Below are 27,610 nucleotides of genomic sequence, written 5' to 3'. Positions count from 1 at the left end.
AATTGAATTTTAAAAGGTTGAGAAATCACCCATTTATGATGTTTATGAGACAATTGGAAATTTGAACACTGGGTAATTGTTGATATTAAGGAATTATTAACCCTTTAATGTGTGATAATGGTGTTTACATTTGAAAAAAGAATCCTTTTTTAACGTTTATTTATTTATTTATTTATTTTTAACGTTTTATTTATTTTTGAGACAGAGACAGAGCATGAATGGGGGAGAGGCAGAGAGAGAGGGAGACACAGAATCGGAAGCAGGCTCCAGGCTCTGAGCCATCAGCCCAGAGCCCAACGCGGGGCTCGAACTCACAGACCACGAGATCGTGACCTGAGCTGAAGTCGGACATTTAACTGACTGAGCCACCCAGGCGCCCCAACATTTATTTATTTTTGAGACAGAGAGAGACAGAACATGAATGGGGGAGGGTCAGAGAGAGAGGGAGACACAGAATCTGAAACAGGCTGCAGGCTCTGAGCTGTCAGCACAGAGCCTGACGCAGGGCTGAAACTCACGGACCGTGAGATCATGACCTGAGCCGAAGTCGGACACTTAACCGACTGAGCCACCCAGGCGCCCCAAATATAATCCTTTTTTAATTTTGAGTTACATAATATGATATTTATGGATAGGCTGAAAAAGAAAAAGATTATAAACACTGGCTAGACTTTTCTAAGGTCTTTGCAAACAATTATCTGTTTTATTTCTGGCACTGATAAATATTTATTGTGTTTCTTTTATGGAACTGGACTCTTATGTCCTCTTTTTTTTTTATTTTTTTAGGTTAGTTGGGGGGAGGGAGGGGGAGGGGGGGGAGAGAGAGAGAGAGAGAGAGAGAGAGGGAGGGAGGAACGAACTGGGGCGGGGGGGGGAGCAGAAAGGGGGTCAGAAGATCTCAAGCAGGCTCCATGCTGACAGCAGACAGCCCTATAAGGGGCTCAATCTCACGAACCATGAAATAACGACCTGAGCCAAAGTTGGGCACTTAACTGTCTGAGCCACCCAAGCACCCATACTTTTATATACTGTTTACAGCTGAAAAGCTGTCAGAGGAAGAGGAGGGACAGAGACTCTGTTGTGCCTTGCCTCAGAGTCCTGAGAATGGACTCCTTGCCTGTGGTTACAAGGTCTTTCTCCTCTCTAGCCACATGGTGGTCTGCCCAGCCAGGGGGCATCCCTGCAACTCTCTCAGTAGGCCCTGGGAGAGCAGACCCTCTAATCAGGACAGAGTAATCCTCTGTGCACAGCCCTGCCTTTGGGCAGGGTGAGCAAATGTTGTAGGCAGATTCTTTTAAGTTTTGATTGTCAAACCCTTCTTCGTTTCCCCTCTCCTGTGCCCTCCCATTTTCCCCTTTTTTTCTGCATTCTTATAAACCTCTTAGGAATTTTCCAAAAGTGAAATCTAGAAAAGTGAGAAAAACCCTGGTGAAAAAAAAGTCAACTGTTTCTACTTTGCTTTTTTCTTCCTAAGCTACAGGGCTCAACAAATTGTGGCATCCTCCATACCAACTGAAAATGGATAAGACCTAAAAAACTGATATTGTCAGAACAGTCATGGAAAACTTCCTTATCTCTATCACCCTTAACAATTTACCCTTTCCTTTTCCCTGCATTCTCTTTCTGCCCTTATGCATAACAATAAGAGCAAACCTTTGTAGTTGAACACCTATTATACTCAAGGTGCTTTATGCAGATTGTCTGGTTTAATCTCATAACATCCCTGGGGAGTAGAGACTGTCCTTGTGTTTTACAGATGAGGAAGAGGAGATTTAGCATTCATCACTTGCCCTAAAAAGTGAGGTGGGTCTCTTAACTGCAGAGTCCACATTCTGGTAACCACTTGGCTGCTAAAACACATACTCTTGTACATCCAGCTTTTTCCCCATTGAGAATGACTTCTTTGAAATAATTTCTCAGGGTCTGAGGGTGTGTTAACCTGGCAAAGTTTTGACTCTTGTTCCCTCCCTCTCCTGCCATAGCGCCTACCTCCAGCACCCTGAAGATGCCGTGTGATATACCTTCCTTCACCAAGCTGGTGATGGCTGCTGCACAGTGAGCCCTGGGTGCACACATGCTGTCCTGCTGAGCTGTCCACTTGTCTGAAGACTTCTTAAGACTGCCATTTTTGCCTCCCTGCCAACTGTCTTCAGAATGGGCCTCTGGGTCTTATGAAACCATTAGGCTAGGTGATATGGCGCCAGCAGAGGAAACATCGTCCTCTGGCATCTATGGGTCTCATTCCCGGAATCCCCAGGTTCCTGAGCAGATTTGGCCATGCATGGATCAGAGGCACTTCTCCAGCATTCGCTGTGACTTGACCCAAGTAGCAGTGTTGGACTGCTCACTGCATTTAATAAAGGAGTTCCTTTTGGAAGTCTGTGCTACCCCCATGCCAAGTTGGGAGGAGACAGCCACATGGTCTGGGGCCATTCAGGAGTTAGGATTGAGAGCCCTTTGCTGAGGACAGGGGTCATCCTGGCCCATCAACACTTGTGCCGTACCAGAGGGCTGGTTTTGGACGTCACTGTTACTTTCACTGAGCAGCCATGGGTGAGCACATCTCTGTCTTACGAACCACATCAGATACTGAGTTAGCCTGCTGAGACTTGGGAACTCCTAAATTCAAACCCATGATAGATCAAAGAGGACTAGGCTGTCATCTTTCAGTCCCTTTGGCCACTATAAATGGCGGGGGCAGCAGTTGGCCAGTAGGTGAAAGCTGGCCCCTTTCTTGTTTTCATCATGCTTCGGGCAGTTCCTGTGTGCAGAAAACCTGCAGGTCCAGAAAGACTGAAAAAGAGGAATGGAACAAATGAAGTGGCTTGAAGGATATGCCAGTAAGTCCTGTGGAGAAAATGATAGGGGCTTCAGGTTTTGCACCTAGTACCTAAGGAACTGTTGATTCGACATGGAGATGAGAAGAAGGATTTTCCAAGTCACAGGGAAGAAACCCCAATCCCTGAAATTTCTATCTCCAGTGCTTGGAAGTGAAATAGGGATAACTGGCTAAGTTAACATCTTGGCCTGGCTTCCCAGGAAGCTTAAGCATCAAGATAATGAAGGCAGTACTTTAGTGTTTCTGTTTCCATTCTATGCCACTTCTTGTCTTCTTGCTTAGTAGTGGGAAGGTTACTGGCATTGACTCTACTGTGTGAGGCTCTTGGTACTAGCCTGAGTCCTGGAGAATGATCACTGAAGACAGGAGTTCTGAGCCCCTCCTTATGTCCTCACAATACTTGTATGCCAAGGTAGTTTTAGATTTGGCATCATACCTGTCCTCCAGATCAGGCTCTCAACCTTCTGTACTCTAGAAAATTTCTAGCCAAGGTGTCAATAAATAGAGCAACCCAGATGTGACTCCGACTCTGTTCAGTATCAGTAGGCAGGAGGGTGCACAGCATGCCATTGCCGTGGTCCAGCGTCCTGACCCATGGTGCAGCATATATCCAAACCAGGTCCCCTGTATTTAGTCCAGCAGCCTCACCTGCCAGTCTGACTGGCAGCCAGGAGGGAGTACACAGTGTGTAGGAGTCTGAGACAAAGCAAAAAGGAGTGCTGTGGGCAAGGAGGGGGCATGTGTGATAGGTGTGCAGAGAGCCTCTTGAACAACCAGGCCTCCCTCCCCGACCTCCTGCAGAGCTGGTCTCAGCAGTGATTTGCATAATATTAGGCTTCATTCTTGCATTAGTTGGTAGGTAACTGCTTTTGGAAATTTATTTAAGTAAGTTTGAGGAAGATATGAAATCTGAAAGAGGCATCCATGGGTCAGGGGTTTGGTAACTTTAAAGGCAGGATAACATGCCAGTAGGAACCAAGGGCAGTAAGACTGTGTGAGACTACCGGAAACTTTTAGGAATCATTTAGGACAGGCAAAGGGTGCTGAACAATCCATTCATGACTTAGAAGTACAGCCTAGACAATGCTGGAGGGGTTGCTCCTGAAAGATGCTCGCCCAGTGTGTGCTGGGACCAAAGGAAAAACTAACGTATTGTCCTGCATCTGTGTAAACCCTCGTATGCTTCCCATGGATGACTTCCTGAGGCTTTGGTTGTACACCTTGAAGAAAAGCCAAACCTGGGAAGGGGAGTTGTAAGAACATTTCACCTTGGAGTTACAGACTAAAGGGGGAGGTGGTTGAACTAAGGAAGTCATGTTCTTCACACTTCTGCACCCACTCTTCTCGAAATGTGAAAAGAAGCTTTCCTCCATCTATCACGTATCAGACCTAGAGTCCTTAACCTCAGAAGGCAATACTACTGGCTGAGAATGTAGAAGGATCAAGAAGGCTTTAGTTAAATTCTTGACATTCAACATGACAGGTGCATGTTGATGCCTGATGGAAGATGTCCTTGTGCTTTAAGAAGAGGTCACTGATGGAGATCTTCTACCTGTTCTTGGCCCCACCACTAGAATAATCTTGGGCTGGGTGGGTTATAGAATTGAGGCACTGTCACGGTTCATTCTTATATTAGTAAAAACAAAAATAAAAGCAACTTTGGATTTCTTCAACTTGTTTTCAGTTGACTTCTCATATTTATTCTGATGACCACTCAGTGAAGTGGCACAGAAAATAAAAGCCAAGATAGTGTGGTAATGCCAGAGATCATCTCATGGATGCCTGGTGCCATGAGTACCGTACTTTGTACTGTACCATGGGTACCGTAATTCCCTTTTTACATGTGAGGAAATAGGCACAGAGAAGTCACAGCAGGAAGTGGCAGAAGTAGGACTAGAATCCATGCAGTCTGCCACCACTGTCTGTTTTCTGCACTGTTCTGGGGTTCTGAGATGGGACACAGAAATGGACATTAGCCCAGGAGGTGAGATGATGGCTTTGCCTTCCTGTGGCCCTTTCCTGTTAACTTCCCATCAGGCCTGAAGTGATTCCTGCGGCTGTGGTGGGCTCTTGGCTGGGTCAGAATCAGTAGGTAGGGTCCTTGCCTTGGGTCCTGAGAGTGTGAAATCTCTTTGAACATTCTATACCTCTGTCCCCTCCCATAAGTAAATAAAGACAGGAATGAATGAATGAATGAATTCCAACCTCCAGATTATTTGTGAACTTGTACCCTTGAGGACCTTCCTTCCTGTTCTTGAATTCCAGGTCCCTCCACTTAGCATTGGAACCCTTATGGGTAGAAGCCATGGTTCTGGTAGTCTACATGAAGTGTCCTAGTGCACGTGGGCTCATCTTGCTACCATCCTGTGTAGAGACAGGGTGCATTCTTTCCCTTCCAACTTTGGTCTCGCTGACTTGAGTGAGTCAAATGAAGTGAGAGATGAAGATTAAATTATTTAAATGATAGCCATCTTAAATTTCAGGAGTATAGGAATGGGGTCATAGCAAATTATAATGCAGAAACATGTTCATTACCTTTTTATGGTCCTTTCTAACACATGTTTTAGTCAGGATCAATGGTTGCAAGAAGCAGGAATCATTCACCCCCATGAATTCTAAAACAGCATATTGTTTCAATAGGCACTCTCACAGACAGGGAGCCTGACAGTTATTGCTACTTGCTTTGTAACCTCAACTGACGTGCTCCTGCCAGGGGCTGTTTTTGATCCTGCTGCCACAGGACTTTGCTGATGTGGACCCCTCTGTGGATGGTTGGTCCCTGTCTTTTGGATCACATTCTGAATGTGGTGTGCTTAGTGGCTCAGCCTACCTTCATACCTGTCCCTAACTCTGTTCCTAGGCCACCTCCTTTCTTGCCTCAGTGACTTCATCCTCCCTTATATGCCAGCTCTTCACAGTGCTGTGCCCTGTGCCAGGGATGCCGTTCCCATTGCTCCTTTCTTTATCCTCTGGGATTCAGCTCACATGCATTACCTCATTGACACCAGGCAGTTAGCTCTTCTGACTGCTCCTGGCTATGACTTGCTACCTCCAAAACCTTGGATTACACTGGGTTGGGCTGCATTTGATCCACTTGCAGATCAACCTCTCCCAGGCTTGGCCTAGAGGGACTCAAGGTCAGAGTCATATCATCTTCCTCTAGCTTAGTGTCTGTTTACTGGTGGGAGCCCAGTAAACGCTGGAGGATGAGTGGCTATGAGCCATCAGCCCAGCCCTGCCTTCCCTCCCCCTGCACGGAAGTCCCCAGACTCAAGTCATAGATGCCATTTGCTCGTCTCACAGGGGACATTAGGAGAAAGAAGAGAAGGCCCTTCTCCAAATTCACACTGAATAGTGTAGCTCACCCCAGGGGCCAAAATGCCATTTGGAACCCAAATGTGGGAAATAGCATCTTTTTTTTTTTTTTTTTAACTTATTTATTATCGAGAGAGAGAGTGAACATGCACAAGCTGGGGAGAGGCAGACAGAGAGGGAGACACGGGATCCGAAGCAGATTCCAGACTTCAAACTGTCAGCACAGAGCCCAACGCAGGGCTTGCAACCACAGACCCACAGACCGTGAGATCATGACCTGAGCCGAAGTCAGACACCCAACCGACTGAGCTACCTAGGGTCCCCTAGGAAATGGGATCTTTAATCAGCCTTCTTCCAGCCAACCTTATACCACCATGGTTGCAGCCCTCCCACCTGTAGTTTTCTGCACTTAAACACAGTTTGCCTTCCTCTCTTCCTCTTCCTCCATCCCTTTTCATTCCTTCTCCCCACTCCCCCACTATGTAATAATTACCTTTTTCACTCAGCACTCAGGCATATCAGTTGTTTCCATCTCCAACCCCTGGAGTTGGATGAGAGCCAAATCAATGTTCCCATTTCACAGATGAAGAATTAATTCAAGGTTAGGACCAGGGAGGCCTTCCATGTAGGGAGTGTGGAGGCAGCCTGAATCCCTGCTTCTGTCCCATGAGGGACACCAGGAAGGACCTTGTGAAAGGCGGGGTGGCTCAGTCATCAGAGAGGGAACAGTCCAATGTCAAGATGAGGGGCAAGGAGGATCCTGGGCAGGTTAGGAGTGGGCCCAAACTCTGTGACTGATCTCTACCCTAGGACACCTCAAAGGGGAGAGAGCACTGCATGAAAGCCATGGGAACCATTTGGTTACTCCCTTAAATTGGGAGGTGGGGGCAGGGCAAGTGAGCCCAGTTGCTGAGGGTGGGAGGACATGATAGGGTAGAGAAGGGGCCAGCAAAGAGAAGAGGGAGGAAATGGCACATGGAGCCCCACTTTCCCATAGAGCCACCCATGCCCACGCTGGTACAAACATGGAAAGAGATGGTACCAGAGGGGAAGTGCCTGGCGTTCAGCACACAGTGTGTGTTAGCACCCTAGGGGTGTGGCTCCATGAGAAAGTGCTCAGTCCCCAGCCTCCAGTCTGACTTGGCAATAACAAATCTCAAGCTGAGCTTGGGTTGGGCCGGTCTTGGCCCGTTCTTCCCCATGGCAGAAGGTGGAGAGGTGGGGAGTCCCTAGGAGTGACTCTAGGAGGGTGAAAGAGACAGCATCAAGAAGGGAGGCATGGAGCAGGGGGCCATGGAAGGCAGGGACACATGAGGAGCCACCTTGTAGGGGTCCAAGCAGCACACACTTGGTTTGAGTTCTCTGTTTCTCTGTGGGTTTCTGAGAGCAGCTGGTGTTTTCAGAAAAGGAAAGAGGGCTGGAGATACACCAAGGAGATCGGTTCCAGTATCCATCCAACCTATTGTCCCCCGGGCCGCCTCCCTCCACCTGACACATTCTCCATCTCCCACCCCAACATCTGCATGGCTCCTAGATGCCTCCCTCCCGGGACATTAGTGACTCCTAGGCTTTGACCTCCATTTTTGAAGACTTTTAATAGAGGGAAAGCATTGCTGTCTATGATATGAGAGGGTTGCACTTGGATTAAAACTCCAAAGGGAATTGGGGAGAGGGGATTTGGTCCCATTCATCAGAACCTATACCTAAAGTCTAGAAGTTCATGGGTGAGGTGATGAGTGGAGAAGTAGTTCCAGCTTCTTCTGTCCCTGCAGCAGGGAGGTGCATGTGTATTCGTTGTTCTGAGGTAGCCAGGGCTGGAGACACACAGGGTACAGGTGGTGCATATTTGGGACCCTACTGACCTCTAAGTAGCCCTTTGGAAACTTTGAAGGCTATGCCTCCCCCTCCCCCAACCTAGATTAGAAAACTTGTTGCTTTCCCAGGTTACAGTTAGAAGATTAGAGTAGAAAATGCAGATTGGGTCTGCATAAGTATTTTAGGAATTTGTCCTAAAAGCAGTTACCAAAGAATGACTTCCCCTGTGGACAGAAGGGCCAACCACTGCCCCCTCACCCACCAAGAAACCCTAATTCATGCCAGGTATACGTCTTGTGCCTGGGGGACCCAGGCCAGTGGATGGGTTAGCCCAGGTGGTTTCAGAGACTGATCACAGGCATACTGAGCAGAACAAAGGGATGGAGGTGGGCAAGGTGGCTTTGGTCCTGGGAGAGGGCTATGAGAGTCAGTCCTGGTGACTCTGAGGCCCCTGTCCTCACCTGGGGTCCTGTCCTGGCGGGGTAGCAGCTACCACAGGTTCCAAGGCCAGGGAAGGGTACTTGGGGCTGAGGGAAGCTAGTGGGGGTGGGGCGGGGGGAGCCCAAGCTGAGCTAGGAGCCTGACCTGGATGAAGTAACTTCCAAGGTGGAAGATCTCCTTGTTGTTCCAGGGGAGAGCTGGGCTGGGCCCTTAGTGCCTTGGGTGAGACCTCAAGGATCGCAGAAGGGGTGCTGAAGGCCAGAGAGGAGCAGGGGTCTCCTGGGGATCCAGACAAGCTGCCCTTCCTGTAATCCAGAGAAGTTCTGCCTTGAAGGACACCTCAGGGCCCCAGGAACAATGTGGAAGGATGGTGTCCCAGATGGCTTCCCCACTGTGTCCCCTGAGTTTCCCTTCATCTTGGGCACTCACTTTGACCCCCCAGGGCCAGATGGACCCAAAGACATTGGGTTTTCCTTAGAACAGCTGAGGCAAGCTTGCATTTTCAAAAAGAAGTTTATTAGCATTGAAAGGGACAAATGAGATAAGAGAAAATGCAGAGGCCCAATCTCTAAAGCAAGACCTGTGCTCTCACAGTCATCACACTCTGGCCCGTGGACTGGGGAGCTATGTAGCCCTTTGGGGTGGAGCTGACACAGGCTCTGCCTGTCTCCACCTGCCATAGTGCTCTTTTCCTGTGCTCTGGGGACATCATCCAGGATACACTGCTCTGTAAGGTCAAAACCCTTTTCTTTCCTGTCACCCAACTGGTTCCTGCAGATGTCCAGTTGGGTGAGGCGCCCTGAGCTGGCAATAGTCCGGGGAGTGACCTCATCCCTCCAGGTCGGATCCTGGCCGTCCTTACTTCCATGGCACTGTAAACCCCCTGTCCTGAGAGGGGCCTTATGACTCCAGTGAGACCTCCGCCTGCAGCTTCTCTGTAGCCTTTGCCTTCCTAGAGGCCTCCCGGTACCTAGCAGAAGGCTGGTAGGAACTTTCATCACTGGCTGAGCCCTGCCAGCTCTGGCTGAGGCCCAGCAGGGCCCGGCCCTGCCGGAGGAAGTTGGGGCTTGAGAAGCAGTAGAGCACAGGGTCCAGGACACTGTTGAGGTAGGTGAAGGCCAGGGAGCCGTGGAAGAGCTGGGAGCAGATGTTGAGGATGTGGCAGGCATGCAGGCGAAAAGCCACCATGGAAGCCATGCCAAGGATGACACTGGGCAGGAAGCAGATGATGTAGACAGCCACCACCACGGCCAGCATGCGCACGGCCCTCCGCGGGCCTGTCTGCCCACCCAGGCTGCGGCGCCGGATGGTGAGCCCGATGCTCACGATGGCAAAGAGGATGAGTGCCAGTGGCAGGAAGAATTCCAATACGAACAGTGCCTGGTGCCAGCGGAGTGAGGCCGAGGTGTTCTTGCCCAGCTGGTAACTGAGGCAGGAGTGGTTAGTATAGGCAGTCAGGAGCAGGTGTCCGTTGAGGAGCAGGATGCCCGCCCACAGTCCCCCGGCCACTCTGGCGGCTGCCCACACAGAAGCCCGGCTCAGCATGTGGTGGGGCCGCACCACCTTCAGGTAGCGGTTGAGTGCGATGGCCGTGAGGAAGACCACGCTGGCCGAGCGGTTGGTGGACAGCATGAAGAGGTTGACTTTGCAGACAGTGGCCCCGAAGCGCCAGATCTCGCGCAGGAAGTAGTAGTCCACACGAAGGGGCAGGTTGATGATCAGGAGAAAGTCGGCAATGACCAGGCTGACCAGGAACACTGTGTTGGACGTCCAGGGCCGCGTGTGGAAGCAGAAGATGAAGAGTGCCAAGCTGTTCCCCAGAAGGCCCAGGACAAACTCCACACCCAGGGCTGGTGCCAGGAAGGCAGATACTATGGGGGAGGAGGCTGGGTGGCAGGGAGCCGAGGCCTCTCCAGGTGACCCCCAGTCTGTGGTGAAGGCAGAGGGAGAGGAGGAGAGGGAAGGAGGGAGGGAGGCAGGAAGAGTAGAGGGAGGGAGAGAAAGGAGGGGAGAGGAAGAGCTCAGGTTATGAGATTCCATGGGCTGCTTAGGCCACGGACCTGAGAGAAGTTTCCAGTCTTTCTACCCCTGCAAGAGTGTTCAGGGCAGAGTGGAATGATGCTCACTATTAGCCGGCCACCACGATGACTCAATATCCTGGGGTTTTCATCAGCATCCTTGCAGCCACTGAGAAACACCCAGCGTTCCTGTTTGTAGCCTCCCTCCACCCCTGCAGCCCTCCCTCCTCCCTCCCTGCCCTACATCGAGTGACCTGGCCACATTGTCTCTGAAGGGGGGTGGGGGGAGTCTATGCTGCCCTGGGCAGGGGAGGAGAGCAAGGCTCAGCAGTGGGGTGATGGAAGCCCAAGAGGACCCTGAAGTGGGAGGAAGGCCCAGCTGGGGTAAGGTGGGGAAAAGCGTTCATAGCCCCGAGGGATCAGACATTTGCTTGCCTGAAGGCTGGAGCTGGTCCTGGCACCCATAGCTCAGGATCATGCAGGCCACCCTGGACATCAGCCCCCACCCCATTACATACAGACTGGGCGGTTGTGTCCCTGCCCTCACCAGTTCTGGTGGCAAGGGAGTGTGGTGCCAACAGAACATTGTTCCAGGCGAGCGCAGTGGGCAGTCCAGTCAATACCTTGACTGTGGTGCTCATGGCCTCGTGGAATAAGCCTGTTGTGCCCTGCCAGCTTGCTGTCGTTACTCCCAGGTTCCCGATGGTCCAGAGTCCATGTACAGGATGAAATACCTCCCACAGGCAGAGGGTTCCCTGCCAATTTCCACTGCCATGGCCTGGGACCTGGATGTTTCTCCCCCAGACAGAACAATCCTTAAAGCCTTCCAGATTCCCTGTCCACTGTCTACCCCACTCCATCCCTACCCAGCATTCACTACAGAGAGAGGAGTGGAGGCTGGGGCTGTCTTCAGACAAGGTGCAAGTCCTGCTCCTCCACTGCGTGGTGTTCTCAGGAGGCCATGGGGCCAGGCCTGTGCATGGACACGAGGGTCTCAAGCTCCTGATAACCTGGGACAGCACCAAAGGAGGCTGCGGTTCCATGCTGCAGAACCTGACACCCCCTTCGCCAGCGGGCTGCGGTCAGCAGAGTGCCACGTGTGCCAACTCTGCCAAGGCCTCTGGGTTTTGGGCACAGTGGCCATTGGTCTCTTTCTCTCTCAGAGCCTCCAGGCCTCTCCCCTGTCCTGGGCTCCCATCTGGCCAAGGCTGAGGGAGACAGGCTGCGACCGCAGAGTGCAGGGTGGTAAGCCCACCAGCCTGAGCTTTGAATGCAGACAGGCCTTGCTTGGAAACAGAGCTGCTGGTTTCCCAAACCTCTCTGAGCTTCCTAGAGTATGGTGAGGATTCAATGAGATAATGTATGTAAAAACTTCTAGGGAATTCCCTAGCGCAGAGCTAACGTTCAGAAAAACATCTAATTTTTATCATTTGTTTGGATTATCTGCCCTGGGCACCAGGGACAAACTCGTTTTCTCATGGCCGCTTGGCCCTGCACAGGGGGCCTCCCTGGGACATTCCCGTGTCCTCCCTTCATTTCCCGCACAGAGCAATGCCCTGCTGCAGCCCAAGTTCGCGCCAGCCTCTGCCTTCACATCCTGGACTGTCACCCAGTGACCCCCACCATCCCAGACACACACACACACACAGTCACAGGAGCACACAAGGTCTGCCATTAGTGACAGTCTGTGTACATGCGGATACACGAGTGTCCACCAGGAAGCCTTTATTGAGGGCCTTTTTGGTGGCAGGCAAGTGCTGTGCTGAGTATGTGGGGACAGAGGGATGGAGAGGCAGCCCCGCCTCAAGGAGCAGACCAGCTAGCAGAACCGTGCAGGGCAGTGAGCAGAGAGCTGTTAGAGGAGAAGGGGTGTGACCAGCCCCCCAAGAGCCTGGCATCTCAGCTGAGAGGATGATGATGATGTCCAGGGTCCGGCTCCGGGACGCTGAGTGGCTCAGCAGTGGTACATGCAGAAGCAGAGAGGGCAGGAGACTGATGGTGGGGGGGAGGCTGTTTTGGGGCCACTCAGAGGATCACCCCAGGGGCTTCTTGCGGGCAGGATCCTGAGTCACAGCCAGGGCCACAGAGCCTTGCCCTCGCTCCCAGGCATACCTGTGGAGACACGGGTGGGCAGGGGTCAGACAGGTGGGCCCTGAGGATCCCAGGGAAAGGAGCGGGCTCCCACACCTGGGGGAAAGTCCTCCCGTGCACTCACGCATTCCCAGCTGGCACCAAGAGGCTGTCATCGGGGGCCAGGCTCAGGCGCTGTTCCCCAATTGTCACCACAGAGGAGCCCTCCTGGGAAAGAGGAGCAGGAGAACTGAGTGGAGGCTGTTGGGCCTCAACACCTGTCCAAGAGTCCCTGAGTCTGCCTTGGCAAGGAGGCCCTGGGAGCTGCCCCAGGCTCTGGGAGTCCAAAGTCCAGGAGCAGCCTGTCCCCATGGGCAGAAGGATGTACCACCCGCTCCCAGGGGCCCCACTTGCCAACTGCCACAGCCACACATCCACGTCCTGTCTTGGGCCTTTGCTGCTGCCTTGTCCATGGACAATCACCTGGTAGGAAGTGACATACATCTTTCTGTTGCTTCTGCCCCACATAGGAGATGGTCTTGAACCTGGCCCCCGGACACCAGGCCCACAGCACCAGGCACAGCCTTATCTTCATGTGTAGAGCAAAGACCGGGACTCAGAGAGGAAGGCTGCCAGGCCCAGGCTTCCCTGCTGCATCCATGATGAACAGAGCTGCCCACATGTTATCTGGGATCACACATGCTTGCCTTTCACACACACATGCACATCGGATTCCTCTGATGCCCATCACAACTACTGCTGACCCATGCGAAGGCATGAGTGCCAGGGGCACACTTGGGACACACACACTTGCGTGTACACGGCCTAGTGTGGACTTATGTATCACACACACATAGTTCCCCAGAGAGCCACCTCCCTTCTTCCATGAGATTCTGGCCTAAGAACGAGGAAGGAGATGGGTGGGGATGAACCTCTTTGGCCTGCATTCACCTGGAAGCACACAGCTACTGTGCAGGCTGCGCTCCTGCTGGCCCAGAGTGGGACTCAGTAGATACCTGCCACCATAAACCGGAGCAGGTGGGAGCAGGGGTGTGAAAGAGGTGGAAGGCGGGGCCATGAGGCCAGCTGGTGCTGAAGGCCATTGCCCTGATGGGCTGGGAGGGGCTTTGTGGTGTGCACCTGCTTTCACAGCCCCGTGTAAGCTCAGGTGTCTGCAGGCCAGACCTTTCAGGGCAGGTCTGTATCCAGTGAGCATCTCTCCACGAGAATGTCTAATTCAAACAGCAAGGGATGTGCCAGTGGCAAACTGTAAAGCACAAGCAAGCACGAGCCTCCTAGCAGGTCTCCTTGCCTCCACGCTTGCCCTTGCCTTCTGATCCTGTCCCCACACAGTACAGTGATCTTTCTGAAGGGGGATTCGTCATCTCCCTGCTTTAATGCTTGGGGGAAGCTCTGTTGTCTCCAGGATAAATCCTTGCACCTTGTCCAGCCCAGGAGACCTGTCAGGACCTGGGCACTGCTTGCTACTCCTGCCATCTAGCAATGGTGCCTGCTGCCCCCACTTCCCTGTCCTGGCTCCTGCCAACCTCAGCTACTTGCAGTGCCAGGCTGTTTCAAGCTTCCATGCCCTTACTCATGCTTCTCCCTCACTTGGGATGCTCTCAGTCTCTCTTTCTTCCTTTTGCAAATGCCTAAATTTGCTTTAAAATGCAGCTTACACATCACCTCCTCCAGGAAGTCTTCCCTGACTTCCCTCCCAGCCTGGGTTCCACCTTTATTGTCTTATGGCTTGCTGAAGCTTCTCTATCAAATAACATACCACGTGATTATGGTAATTGTTGAACTTGTCTGTTTATCAGACCATACACTCTTCGAGGCAGTGACTCTAATTTTCCTACCAAAGCCGGACACATAATAAGCACTCAATAAATGTTGAATGAAAGAAGGCCAGCTTTGTTTGGGTGGGTCTCTCCCTGTCCATCACTCCACCCACCCCTCACCCCCAGGCACCTCTCTTCCTTCTGGCTCCCCAGGCTAACACTGGCCAAAGGCTCAGGAATTCCTAATAGAGGGATAACTCTAAACCCTCAGGAACTAGTCAGTAGATGGGGCAACTCCTACTCTGAAGGCAAAGAAAGACTGCTTGAGACCATGTACTCCACTCATAGCAAAGTCATCATTCTCTGAGTCAAGGAGAAAACAGGAAGGCCCCTGTTCATGTCACAACTTCCCAAACTCTGTGTGTGTGTGTGTGTGTGTGTGTGTGTGTGTGTGTGATTAGTTACCATTTCTTAGGGCTGCTAGGTAGATGTCCTGAGTGGCCCAGGGCTTCATTACCTGTGTCTCATAGGTGTCCCCAAACAGGCTGAGGGGTGTGCCTGCCTGCAGCTCTCTGCGGTGGCGATCCAGCCAGGCCTCCAGGGACATCGGCTCCATGATAGATCGGGTGCTCAGGGGGAATGGCGGTTCCTTGAGCAGCTGGTCTGCACCCACAGCACAGCTGTGTCAGTGGCCTCTGGCCCAGCCTGCCCAGCCCCAGCAGGCCCAGGGGTCCCAGCTCTAAATCACCAGAAAGGGCTCTGGAGGCAGCTCAAGCCCCAAGCAGCCATGTGGAGGGTACTATTTGGTGCCATGATCTCACACTCTGGGTACTAGGCAGAGTCCTCAAAAGGAGACTGGCACTCTGGGCCAAGACCCATTCTACTCTGGGAAAGCAGAGAGGGAGGGGGAAATGTGGTTCAGGGGGCTCACCAGGGATGGGCTCTCCTGTTTTGTGCTGCTCAGAGCTGAAGAACCTGCAGGGAGAAATGGGGAGGAGGAGTGGCCAGTGAGACACACATGTACACACATACTCGTATACTCTCAGGTGTGGGAGCCCACACCCTCGTAGGCCCCCCACAACTTGCTGTGGGTTCCCCTCACTTCCAGCCCCATGAAGCAGTCCCCTTCTCCCCCTCAGGCCCTCCCACCCCAGGAGGGCCGACCTTCCCCACCAAATCCCAGGCATGATGGCTCCAATGTGGGGGCTACTTCTACAGAGTATCGCTGGGATGGGTCTGCCCTTCCCAGCCGGTGCAGGGGGCTTCAGAGAGCAAGATGCAGGGGCTGGGCTGGGGGCTCACTCCTGGATGATGGGGGCCAACTGTGTGCCAAGGTCCTCGCAGTAGAACCACTTCTCAAACAGGACGTCCGTGGTGTCTCCCACGTAGTACCTGCCAGAGCAAAGGACAGGCAACCCAGCTCCCCACCTGGATAGCCTCAGGCAGCCTGGCTCTGCTTGTGGAAGTCTGGACCCTGGCTAGCCTTGCAGAGCTGGCTGCCTGCTTCACCCTGTTAGCACACCCTAGTGGCCAATGCTTGCTTGCCCAAACCTGGCTCTCCCAAAAGCACCGTGTACCTCAAATTCCGGAGTGGGTATTATTGACCCCGTTTGCCTTCCTGGTTCCCCAAACTTTACAAAATGGATAGGAACTGTGAGGCTCAGAGAAGCTGGGTAACTTGGCAAGGATTACATAGCATTACAAGATCTGAGAGTCTTAGAAACACAGAAAACATCAATTACAAAGAGGAAGCCAAGGCTGAGCCTGAATACGGGGCCTGTGGCTGGATGCTCTGCCTGCCTGCTGAGCTCTAGATCAGAGCGCATGGAACCTTAAGAATCCAACATGCAGAAGATGCCCCCCAGATGAGGTGTCCTGCTCCTTGAAGGGTAATGGATGCCTTTGAGAATTGGAGCAAAGCACTAGACCTCTTCTCCAGAGGGAGGTCATTGTGCACGGGCGCACAGTCTCTAGGAAACTCTTGGAAGCCCACCCAATCCCCAGCCTGGCTCGGTGAGCTCCTCCGCTAGCAGATGGGGGCTGTGCGTCAGGCCCCTGTGTGTGCAGCACTTCTGCTGACCGAATGTCTAACCTCAGGCTCAGCTCCCAGGGCCCAGGCCAGCTCCGTCCACTTTTCAACCCCTCCTGAAAAAGAGAAGTGCTCCTGCTCATGGGACATGGTTTACAGACACGCTCCCCGTCTGGCACCTCACGTTCTATCCTGGCATGGAGCTGGCCACCAGGAAGCATGCCTTCAGAGTGGCATTTTAATGCTGAGTCCCTGGCTTTTACTAAGGGTCAAAAGTAGCCAGAGGCACCTGGCTGGCTCAGTCGGTGGAGCAGGTGACTTGACCTCGGGGCTGTGGGTTCGAGCCCCACATTGGGTATAGAGATTACTTAAAAATAAATCTTAAGAGGAAAAAAGGCATCCAGATAAAATCTGTTATTGAATTTGCTATAAAAATGTTACTGAGGACACTGTCCACTCTGTCACTAAAGACTCCCTTATATAAAGCCCCATGTGAAAAATTATTTTGGAATTGAAAGGCAGGCCTCTGTTTCTACAACAGACCATTATGCAGTAGATCAGTATATGCAACCACTAACATTAAGGGGGTTTTTGTTGTTGTTTTTTAGAGAGAGAGCATATGCCTGAGCAGGGAGGGGCAGAGGGGAGAGAGAGAGAGAGAGAAAATGAGAGTGAGAGAGAGGGGGAGAGAGAGAGAGAGAGAGAGAATAAAAAAATTCTTTTTAAATTTATTTGTTTTGAGAGAGAGAGCAAGCAGGGAGGGTAGGGGCAGAGAAAGAATCCCAAGCAGGCTCTGAGCTGTCAGCTTGAAGCCTGATGTGGGGCTGGAACTCACAAAGTGTGAGATCATGACCTGAACTGAAACCAAGAGTGGGACGCTTAATAGACTGAGCCACCCAGGCGCCCTGGTTTTCTCTTTATTATTATTTGTTTTATTGAGATATCATTCACATAACAAAATTTACCCCTTTCCTGACAAATAATTTTAACTTTATTTGCTTTCTTTTACTTTTCCTGATTTCAAGACAGGTGATTAGAAAAAAGGGAAGCATTAAAAAATATCTGTTGTAACAGAAAATACGGGGCAAAGTATCCTGATCTCAGGAATTTGTTGAGAAATTTTAATTTTCTTAATTAAAAAACAAAAAAAATAGTTTAGCTTTTGGACAAATTTGTGTCCTTCTGAGCCACAGGCTGCATCAGATAATAACTAGGTGACTGATTGGAACCCAGTGGGAACTCAGCTATAGAAAGAGTGCCCCCCCTTCAGCACTGGTGTTTGTCCCTTCCTTGGTGCTTTTTTTAACTGTTTTCCTTCAGTTTTATTTCTTTTCTTTTCTTTTATTTATTTATTTTTAAATTTTAATTAATTAATTAATTAATTTATTTATTTGAGAGAGAGAGCTCAAGCAGGGGAAGGGCAGAGAGAGAGGGAGAGAGAGAGAATTCCAAGCAGGCTCTGCACTGTCAGTGCACAGCCTGATGCAGGGCTCAAACCCACGAACCACGAGATCACAACCTGAGCCGAAGTCAGACGCTCAACTGACCGAGCCACCCAGGTCCCCCTGTCCCTTCCTTGGTGCTTACTCACGCTCCTATCTAGATTGTCCTGACCCTAATTTCCTATTTCTCTACTATGTCAGCTCTTCCACTTTCTAGCAAACTCAACTTCCCTGTGCCCAGTCTCTTTGTCTATAAAGTACAGATGATAACAGTACCTACCCCATAGGATCCCTGGTGGGTTAGATGAATAAATACACCCGAAGCACCTGCCTGGTGCTCTAGCAAGTGTCATACACATGTTAGCACTGGTTGTGGAATGAGCTGGGGTAGAAAATAAGCCAAGGGCATCCTGGCAGAGACTGAATAAATCCTGGGGTTGGAGGCTGGGAGGAGCAGCAGTGTGCCTGGCTGCCCTGGCCAGGGGACTCTGACTTTGGCATCCCCACTCCCAAATCCCTGCAGACCTCAGTGTGGGAAGCACAGGTTCCGGTCCCAGCTGGAGCCTTTAGGCTGAATGGGCTCCCAGGGGATCAAAAGGGCATCCTTCCCTAACCCCATCATCAACTGCACGCCACCACCTCCCCTACCCTGTCCCCGTCAGCCAGCAAACACAGGGTCTGCACTGCTTCCACCCCTCTCAGTGGCCAGGAAGTGCTTTCTCAGGTCCGTCTAGTGTTCTTTCCTCTGCTGCTTGCCCCGTGTCTCTGCCCAAGACCCCCAGACAAGGCCCATTTACCTGAGCCCATCTAGCTCGGTTTTCAGCCGTCTCCGTTCAATGACCAGCCCCACAGTGTCAGCAAACCTCTGCGGAGAGTGGGGTACCCCAGCGGGCAGGAGGAATATCTGCAGTGGTGGGGACAAGGTGCCAGCAAGGATGCAATCCCCTCCCAGAGACCTTGATGCCCGCAGTGTCCTGGCCTCCCCAACCAACCCACAGGGTCCACCCAGCCCACCTCTCTGCCAGCCTCCAGCTGGGAACTGGAGGGAATGTCAGGCCTTACTGAGGATGGAAAGTTCACAGGAGGAAGGGCCTGAGGACCAGGAAGGGAGGCCGGACAGGGCAGGGAGGACACACTCCAACCAAAGTCAGGATGAGTGGACGATGGGTTTCTGCTCCGTGGTCCTTCACCACCCGTCCCCTGGGGCCCAGCCTCACTTCTCCCTGCCGAATGGTCACATCCCGGTGTTTTCCTCGCTCCAGGACTTGAAGAATCATGTCGCCCTTGAACTGGTAAAACACCTGTGGGACAGGACAGCAGACAGGCTCAGACCCTCCCCCATCCCTCTTCCAGCTCCTTGGCTGGAGTTCTGACCCGGAAACTTGAGAAACTTCCTGAAGACCTTTATGAGCAGTTCTGTCACTCCTGCCCCGAGCCCCCAGCCTCCCCTGACACATGCTACATACAGATGGGTGTGCTGGGGACACACAGGATCACATCTTGATATGCAAGTGATGACTGAAGTACCTGGGACAGAATAGCTGGTTTCTGGTGTGGGGGCAGGAGGCTGGCTGAGAGGCTCACTGGGGAATTCAGTGAGCCCTTCAGGTAAGGAGAAGCGCCCCCGTACTGTGTCCCAGGGTCTGTGCAAGCACTCTCCTATACATTATCAGAAATCTTTACCACAGCCTCCAAAGGTATTATTAGCCCCATTTTCTATAGAAAGGAAAAAAAGAAAAAGGCTCAGAGTGAAGCAACCTGCCCAAGGTCGCCCAGTTAGTCCTGGAGCTACACTTTGGACCTGAGTCTGTGTGTAGCTCTGAAGCTTGTGCTGGCTCCCTCGACCACCTGATGCCCCCACACGGTGGGCAGGGCAGCGTCTGTTCAAATGCCTTTGGAGTTCGGCTGTGTAAATGGCGGGCCAGCAGGAAGCCAGGAAGCCTGCGGGGGCAGGTGGCTGTGGGGATGGGAGCACTCACCTCCTATCTCCCTGGGGGGCCCTACTATGTTTTTTCTATTCCATCCTAAATTCCTAAATAATGTGTTTACTGAGATCACCCCAAGGCACGGGGAGAAGGAGGCAGGCATGTTTTTTCTCCACCAGTCCCACACGGCACGGGTGTTAAAAGCCCCAGCCAAACAGTTGAAGGGGTGTTATTAATAACTATTGTTATCATGTAAGCAGTTAGAGGTTCCTGTCACCGTATCTACTAAGAGAAATCAAGGCAAGCGCAGGGAAACTGGAGAAACGTGGCGAGGTGGCATCACCCCTCTGATGGGCAAACTGGCAATGGTCAGGGAGAACTCCCACCGTTCACACCCGTGCGCAGTGGCCTGAGGGGCTTGTGGGGATGCAGGACCCGCAGTGCTGAAACCAGGAAAGTCCAGGACAGTTGGCCGCTTTGCGCTCTTGCCCTAGCATTTCTGTCTCTATGAAGGTGGCTGCAGCGATTCAGAAAGGCACCTCTCTCCTGGTGTATAAACATGGCTGTTTGATTGCGGCGCATTGTAGTTAAAAGCATAGATTCCAATGTCACCTGACCCTCAGCTCAGCCAGGTCCCCGTGTACCCTTGGTCAATTCAGTTAGTCTCTCTGTGCCTACATTTCTTCCTTCATAAAATGACAGTATCTACGCAGGACGTTGTTGTGAATTCTGCCCAGGGTGCTGTGCACCGATGTACCTAGCACATAGCACTCAATAAACCTCTAGCTGTTAATATTAGTGGTGCGGGAGTAGCAACAAGAATGCTAATCATAATAATAGGGGAAATGCCACTCTTTTATGATAGAGTCAAAATACGGAACATTATATAGCTATTAAAAACTGTATTGTTGTTTTTTTTAATGTTTATTTATTTTTGAGAGAGAGACACACAGAGCACAAGCTAAGAGAGGCAGAGAGAGAGGGAGACACAGAATCCAAAGCAGGATCCAGGCTCTGAGCTGTCGGCACAAGAGCCTGACGTGGGGCTCGAACTCACAAACTGTGAGATTGTGACCCGAGCTGAAGTCAGATGCTTAACCGACTGAGCCACCCAGGCGCCCCTAAAAACTATGTTTTTGAATAACTGAATAAAATGGGAAAATGGTGAATGCTTAATGCACGTTAAAAGCAAGATTCAAAACCACACCTAGCAGGATTCAAATTATGCAGTGATGGATGTATAAATGCGTGTTCACAGTTGGTCTCCTGAATGGTGGCATTCTGAATGAGGTACACATTTGTCTTTTCTGTATTTTGTATGTTTTCTACAATAAGCAATATTTACTTTTATTATTTAAAAAAACCCAGACACATTATTTAAAACAAATAAAAAGCCTACTAGGCTCCCTTAGGGAGCAATTCTGTAACAACTGCCCCCACCCCAGTTGGGAGAAAGCCCCTGTGCGGGAGGGGAGGGTCCTTCCACAGATGGAGGAAGAGGAAACAGGGAGGGGGCCACAGACCTTAAGCCTGCAAATATCAGGGAAAGCTGGGATGGAGGTAGGATCTGGAGTGATGGTCTAGGCCAGATTCAAGCCCTTTCCAGGCAGGCTACGAAGTGTCAGCAGCCCTCAAACAAAAACATAGGAAGGAAGTGGCGTCTTGCCTCTCTGCCCAGACGCCTTCCCTATGATGAGAGACAGGCCTAGCCTGGAGCAGAGGTGCAGGTCCTGAGCAGCAGAAAATTCCAAGCAGCCATGGGCAATCCAAAAAGAATTATGTTCTACTTGGAAGTAAATGATGTTTGGGACCTGGGGCTAGCGAGAAGACTAACTGTACCTGCTCAGGCAGATATTAAATCAGATCTGGCCTCCAAGGCCTTACGGGGGCTGGGGTCCAGAGAGCCCATGTGGCTTAACATTTTATTTTAACGTGTATTCATTTTTGAGAGACAGAGCATGAGCTGGGGAGGGGGCGGGGCACAGAGAGAAGCGGAGACAGAAGCAGGCTCCAGGTTCTGAGCTGTCAGCAGAGCCCGGGGCAGGGCTTGAACTCAGCAACCACGAGATCATGACCTGAGTTGAAATTGGATGCCTAACCGACTGAACCACCCAGGCGCCCCTAGAGAGGCTGTGTGTCTTAAGCACCTTCTCTGCACCAGGCTCTGTGCACATACATACTTTATACATACTGAATCCTTCCACCAGGCAGGGGCCAGTGTCCCCATGTGCTGCAAAGAAACAGCCTCAGAGAGGTGGCATGATGTGACCTGCCTAAGATCACATGGGTGATAAGAGGCAGAGCCTTCAGCCCAGGTCTGGCTGACCCCCTTGTATCCGTGCCTCTCAAGAGAAGTAGCGGGGTAAATGGAATACCTGTGGCGGGTGAAGCTGGGGACCCTGAAGGGCTGTTGCAGAAGCCTGAGCTCAGCAAGGAAGAAAATGTGGCTCAGGGATGCCTTTTTTCTCACCAAGGAGGAGCCTGGACCCTGGGCCTCGGGGGCTTCCATAGCACAGCCTGGGTGAGGCTAGGTTAGGAGTAGAGAAGATGCTGACCTTCAGCTCTGCAGCCTCCCAGGGCCTGTGGCTGGTGCTCTCCCCAACTTTAGGATGAGAACAAGCTGTCACAAACCCACTTGGAGCCAAATTCCTCCCAGTCACCTGAGTGTCTCTCCTGAGAGGGGACACCTACTCAGGCCAGCCCTCCTCATCTGCTAGCCATTCTGCTTGATCACTGCTTGGCCTGGGCCTCTCAGTGGACACCCATCTGTACTACCAGAGCAGCTTGGGGAGACCCAAAAGTGCGGTATGGGGTAGAGGTGGGAGGGGCCAGGGGAAGGAAAGAGGGAGGGAGAAAGAAAAGGTGGGCACTGACACCAGGGCTAATTGAGCAGAAGCCTCTGGAAAACCAGATGAGGGGCCTGAGGCTCACTGAGGCAGGCAAAGAAACCCTGCAACAGGCCTAGTTTCCCCCCCGGTGGCCACTCCCAATCCCATCCTGTCTTGTCTTTGAGGATTTTCCTGCTGATTTTTCCCACAGAGGAAAACAGTTTCCCGTGAGGTGTGCTGAGAAGCAGGTGGCTAGCAGGTGGCTAGGCTAGGAGAGCTAGGAGAGGTGAAGGGCTGGCCTGCTTTGAAAGGCTGCTTCTGTTGGCCCGGGGTCCTTACCCCCTCCCTGCCCCCACCCCCCACCAGGTGTTCTGTAAATATTTGTTGAGTGAGAGATTCTCCTGTGCTCCTTCCAGTTCTGGCTGTGGCTGAGAGGCCAGCAGTGGGGGTGGAGGCTGGACTCTGGACCTTGAACCCCCGCATCAGGGCCCTTAGGAGGTGGGTGGGAGTTTCCTATCCTGATCTTTTGTCACCAGAGATCCTGAGAGCTGGAAACCCACCTGTGTCCCTCTTTAAGGCGGCCCATCTTTTTCTTCCTTTTTTTTTTTTTTTTTTTGAGAGAGAGAGAGCGAGAGAGGGCACTGGAGAAGGGTAGAGGGAGAGGAAGAGAGAGAATCTTTTTCTTTTTAATTTTTTTTAATGTTTATTTATTTATTGATTTATTTTTGAGAGAGAGAAAGAGGGACAGAGTGTGCGTGGGGGAGGGGCAGAGAGACAGGGAGACACAGAATCCGAAGCAGGCTCCAGACTCTGAGCTGTCAGCACAGAGCTGGATGCAGGGCTCGAACTCATGAACTGCAAGATCATGACCTGAGCTGAAGATGGACGCTTAACCTACTGAGCCACCCAGTCACCCTTCATCTTTTTCTTTTAATTTTACTTTTGTTTGTTCACTTTCGGGTAGGTAGGCAGTACAGAAACACAGTTCAAAATTCAAGGTACAAAAGGGTATTCGGTGCAAATTCCCCCCACCCAACCTTCCCCTCTGTCAAACAGCTCCTAGGAACTGATATGTCTTTGGCCCTCTAGATAAGGAGGGGGCCTCCCGGCCCCAACCCTTCCCGGAGAACTAGGCTCCTGAGACCAGAGTGGAGCACCCAGGTCCCTCTCAGCATGTAGGTCTCAGTTGGGAGGCCAATCTTTCATATTCAGATTTTAGGAAGAGGGGATCAGGACTTCCCACCTGGCACATGGACGGCCCCTGTGTCCAGGACCAGGGGTGATGCCCAACAGTTAGAGCCTCCCTCTCATACCCACAGAGTTCGGGCTCTTTCTGGGGGCTCCCTCAGCAGAGTTGGAGCACGGAGCTGTTAGATGTGCCACTGTGTATCCCTAACTTCCAGGCAGCAGTTTTGTCCTGTGATTTCCATTAAGCCCCCTTCATCCATCAGCCATCTGACCACCTCCTCTCTGTCCACAGGCTCTGGCTCCTGCTTGGGAAGTGTCCCCCTCCTCCAGGGCTATTAAAAAAAGGGGGGCAGTAGAAGGCCTACCTCCTCACCCTCCTCGATGTGGTAGTCCTTCCTGATGTTGGGGCCCCCGACGAACATGACTTTGAGCTGCTCCTGGTGCCTGCAATGGACAAGGGGGAGAGGTCCTGAATCAGCTCGTGGGACAGGACAGGAGGGGTGCCGGGGCCTGTGGGGGGCCTGAAAGGAGCCTGGGTACACCTGGGAGAGGTGACAGGGCTGTTTCTGCATCATTGTCCCTGTAATCTCTGACATTTGTCCCCCTCCCCTGTCATCCCAGTATGGCCTTGTTTATCCAAGAGTGTGTGTATGTGTGTCTGAGATTATACGTGTGTACCTGTGTCCTTCTGTATGTCTCGGTGTATTTGTGTGTGTGTCCCCAACATCCTCTGACCTAGTTGGGGTAGCAGCATGGTGGTGGATTGATCGCTTCATCAACCAGGATCCCTGGCCTTGTTCAAGATCTCCAATTACAGGAGAGCAAACCACAGGCACCACTTCCTGGGCCTGGGGGCAGTGGAGGGGTAAAATGACCTTTATCTAACCCCCTCTCCCCAAGCTGTCTGATTATGAGACAGACTCTCTGCTCCTGGAAACTGCTGGCTTGAGGCTGTGAGGCAATTAGGGAAGGGAGTGGAGGGGAAAGTTGGATGCAGATAGCCTGAGACTGGAAGTGTTGGGGGTCTTGGTGGTGTGGGCGTGGTCTTGGGGAGCAATGACAAGAAGGTGGAACCAGGTCACCCCAGGCCACAAAAGCTCAGCTAAGCAGTTTGATCTTGGCCTGAGGGGTGCCAGGGAGCCTAGGAAAGTTTTTCTTTTTCAAATCAACTTTGTATAATTTAGGTACATATGGAAAGTCTTTGAACGAGCCCACTCAAGAACTATTTCAATCCATCAGCCAGATCATGTCTCTCCTCTGCTCAAAACCCCCCAGCCATTTCATATGACCCCCTCCCCCACCTGACCCCAAATTCATATGTTGAAGTCTCACCCCCAGGACCTCAGAATGCAACTTAATTTTGAACTAGGGTCATTGCAGATATAACTGGTTAAGCCACGATGAGGTCACCCTGGAGTAGGGTAGGCCTCTAATCCTTATTAAAAGGGGAGAGATTTAGACACAGACACATTGACAGGAAGAGTGCCCTGTGAAGATGAGGACAGAGATCAGTGTGATGCAGCAGAAGCTAAGGAAGGCAAAGATTGCCACCAGGCCACCTGGAGCTAGGAGAGGCCTGGAGCAGACACTTCCTGACTGCCCTAGCAAACACAGTGGAGGGCCCGCAGCTCTATTCCACCCTGTGGCCCATTATGCCTGCCAGCCTCCACCCCTTGTCTGTTTGTATTTATTGGTTGCCTCCTCTCACCGAATGTCAGTGCCACCAGGAAGTGATTGTCAGTTTGTTTTCTGCTGCGTCTCCAGTGTCCAGAACAGTACCTGGCATGTACTAAGTACTCAGTGAATACCTGCTGAATGAATAAAGGCAGGGCCTGCCTTTTGTGATTGTTAATACTGGGCTGTGTTGGAGGCCATGCTGGGGTGGGGGGCTGGAGGCAGGGGCAGTCCCTACCACCCAAGCTGGAAGGGACAAAGGTGGAGCCAGAGCAGTGGCCAGAGGGCCGGGGAAGAGTAGAGGGAGGCGAGACACCGTTAGGGCACACTGGGGGACCTACAACCAGGCTGCACAGAGATGAAGTGGAGGAAAGGGGTGAGAGCAACATCAGTGGTAGAAGACACACTGCTTTGAGGGGGATGTTGGCCGTGAGCCGTGGCAATGCTGCACAGTGACCTAGAGCGTGGATTTTGGAGTCGAGCCCTTCCATGGGCTGGAGTCTGGATCTCATCCTGCACTAGCTGTGGGACACTGGGGGAGTTACCAGAATCCTGCCCCGCGGAGCTAATGTGTGAGAACTACGTGAGAGGGTGTAAAAACACTGGGCACAGTGTCTAGCTTGTCAAAGTGTGTGACTGCGGCCATGCGGTTTGGGGTGCCAGGCCGTTGGGGATGTTCTGCAGACATGGGAGCGTCAGCGGGGAGCTGGGGAGCACACCAGGCAGGGCCCCAGGGCCCGGGAGGAGGGGAGGAAGGTGAAGGGGCCACAGGGGAGGGCCAGGTGGGCGTGTGTGTCCATCTGCAAAGAGAAGCCTGGGGAGAGCACCAAATCAAGATCCTCCCACAGGAGCTGCTCCACTGACATCACCCTCTGCCTGCAGGTTCTACTGCAATTCTGAGGCATGGAAAAACCACCTCCCCAAACTTCTGAGAGTCACTGGGGGTTGGAGACTGAGCCCGGGGAAAGGGTGGTGAGGTGCCATCTGCATCTCTCCTAGGCTCAGTCACTCAGCCATCTTCAGAAGTCAAGGTCACAATCTCCCAGGCAGAGTCACCAGAAAGAGGAACAGATGAGGGCGGTGGAACCCGGAACAGCTTGCCCTCCCCCTCCCCTGAAGGCACAAGAGGATGGCAGACTTCTGGATCAAGGAACTGGGCACTGGAGGGTGAGGGATGCGGCGTGCAGACGGAGGAGGGAAAGGTGAGGGTAGAGGGCAGAAGGACGGGAGCGTCCCTGGGACTCACAGGAGCTTGTTGCAGACCGGGGGCAGGAAGGAGGCCCGGTTCTCCTCTACCCAAGTCTTCACCCTCACGGGACGCGCCATGGCAGCCCGGGAGCCCAATCTGGAACCGCGTGCACCCCGCGGGTGTAGGAGGGGCTCGGCTCCACCCAGCGGCCCATTGGCCGCATTGTTCCTAGGCGTCCCGGGGGTCAAAGGGCGGGATACCCTCCCACCCCCCCCGAAGGGCGGGATACCCTCCCACCCCCCCGCCTCGCGACTGCACAGTGTCTGGGCAGCGGACCGCGCGTGGCCCCTCTCGGACTTTGGTCCCGGCCCCGCGCCGCCCCCCCGCGCCTCCCCGGGCTACCTCTGCCCAGCCTCCGCCAGGCGGCTTCCTGGCGGGGGAAGCGGTGCGCGCGGTGGGGGCGTCCCTGCTTCCCGCCGGGTTGGGGGCTCAACCTCCTGCACGTGCTAGGGCGCCACGCATATCGCCGGGGCCTAAGACGCAGGATCGCTAATGTGCCCAGTCTCCAGTCCCCAGACTTTTCGCCTGGACCCCAGGGAGACCCCGAAGGAGAGACTGTGATGGGAGGAAGGAGGATTTGAAAATCCGAGCATCTGAATTCGGAGGTTCTGGCCGAGGATAGAAGCCTCTGTTTCCGCATCTGAGAAATGGGAATGTCTACACAGCCATCCCAGGGTTGCACAGCAGCCACGCCACCACTGGCACCAACTGATGTCAGCCTCTTTTCCCTCGAGGACGGCGGTGAGGCCAGAGTCCCCAGATTTAGTGAGTGCTGCTCGCTGGGCTCGGACTCACGCTGGGTGAGAGCGGAGAGCCGGGAAGGGACCGGCGCGCGACCCGGACCCGCACGCAGGTCCTACGTTCGCGGGTGGCCAGCAGAGCACCGACGAGGCGTCCGCACTGTTCTGAGCTCCTGCTGTGTCTTAGGGACATACTCAAGTCACATGACAATTCTGTGAGGGTTTTGCAGATGAAGAACCGGGCACTCGGTGTCCC

General features: G+C 52.6%; 3 protein-coding genes across 12 annotated transcripts in view; 1 reads left to right on the top strand and 2 right to left on the bottom strand.

The window, feature by feature from the left end:
• Positions 1–4,512, top strand: part of KANSL3 (KAT8 regulatory NSL complex subunit 3) — a 42,285-nt gene extending 37,773 nt beyond the window's left edge. For all 10 annotated transcript variants that reach the window (XM_060607681.3, XM_060607655.3, XM_060607673.3 and 7 more), the window contains one exon: positions 1,983–4,512. In XM_060607681.3, coding sequence (XP_060463664.1) covers positions 1,983–2,003 — 21 coding nt within the window. In that variant the 3' untranslated portion in view covers positions 2,004–4,512. The remainder of the gene's footprint in view (positions 1–1,982) is intronic.
• Positions 4,513–8,863: 4,351 nt separating this feature from the next.
• Positions 8,864–12,085, bottom strand: OXER1 (oxoeicosanoid receptor 1). Its single transcript, XM_060607771.3, has one exon. The coding sequence runs from the start codon at positions 10,448–10,450 to the stop codon at positions 9,311–9,313; it is 1,140 nt and encodes a 379-aa protein (XP_060463754.2). The 5' UTR covers positions 10,451–12,085; the 3' UTR covers positions 8,864–9,310.
• Positions 12,086–12,133: 48 nt separating this feature from the next.
• HAAO (3-hydroxyanthranilate 3,4-dioxygenase) lies at positions 12,134–26,788 on the bottom strand. The gene is made up of 10 exons (XM_060607848.3): positions 26,612–26,788; positions 24,057–24,135; positions 18,968–19,051; positions 18,548–18,654; positions 15,582–15,671; positions 15,211–15,254; positions 14,797–14,942; positions 12,913–12,981; positions 12,644–12,726; positions 12,134–12,540 (listed from the first exon to the last, which is right to left on the bottom strand). Exons 1-10 carry the CDS (start codon positions 26,689–26,691, stop codon positions 12,462–12,464), a joined length of 861 nt encoding a protein of 286 aa, XP_060463831.2. The 5' UTR covers positions 26,692–26,788; the 3' UTR covers positions 12,134–12,461.
• Positions 26,789–27,610: the final 822 nt, after the last annotated feature.

The sequence above is a fragment of the Panthera onca genome, chromosome A3 (genome assembly GCF_046562875.1).
Source record: "Panthera onca isolate mPanOnc1 chromosome A3, mPanOnc1 haplotype 2, whole genome shotgun sequence".
NCBI lineage: Eukaryota > Metazoa > Chordata > Mammalia > Carnivora > Felidae > Panthera > Panthera onca.
The sequence above is the reverse complement of the archived record's forward strand: the minus strand, read 5'-3'. Positions and strand labels throughout refer to the sequence as shown.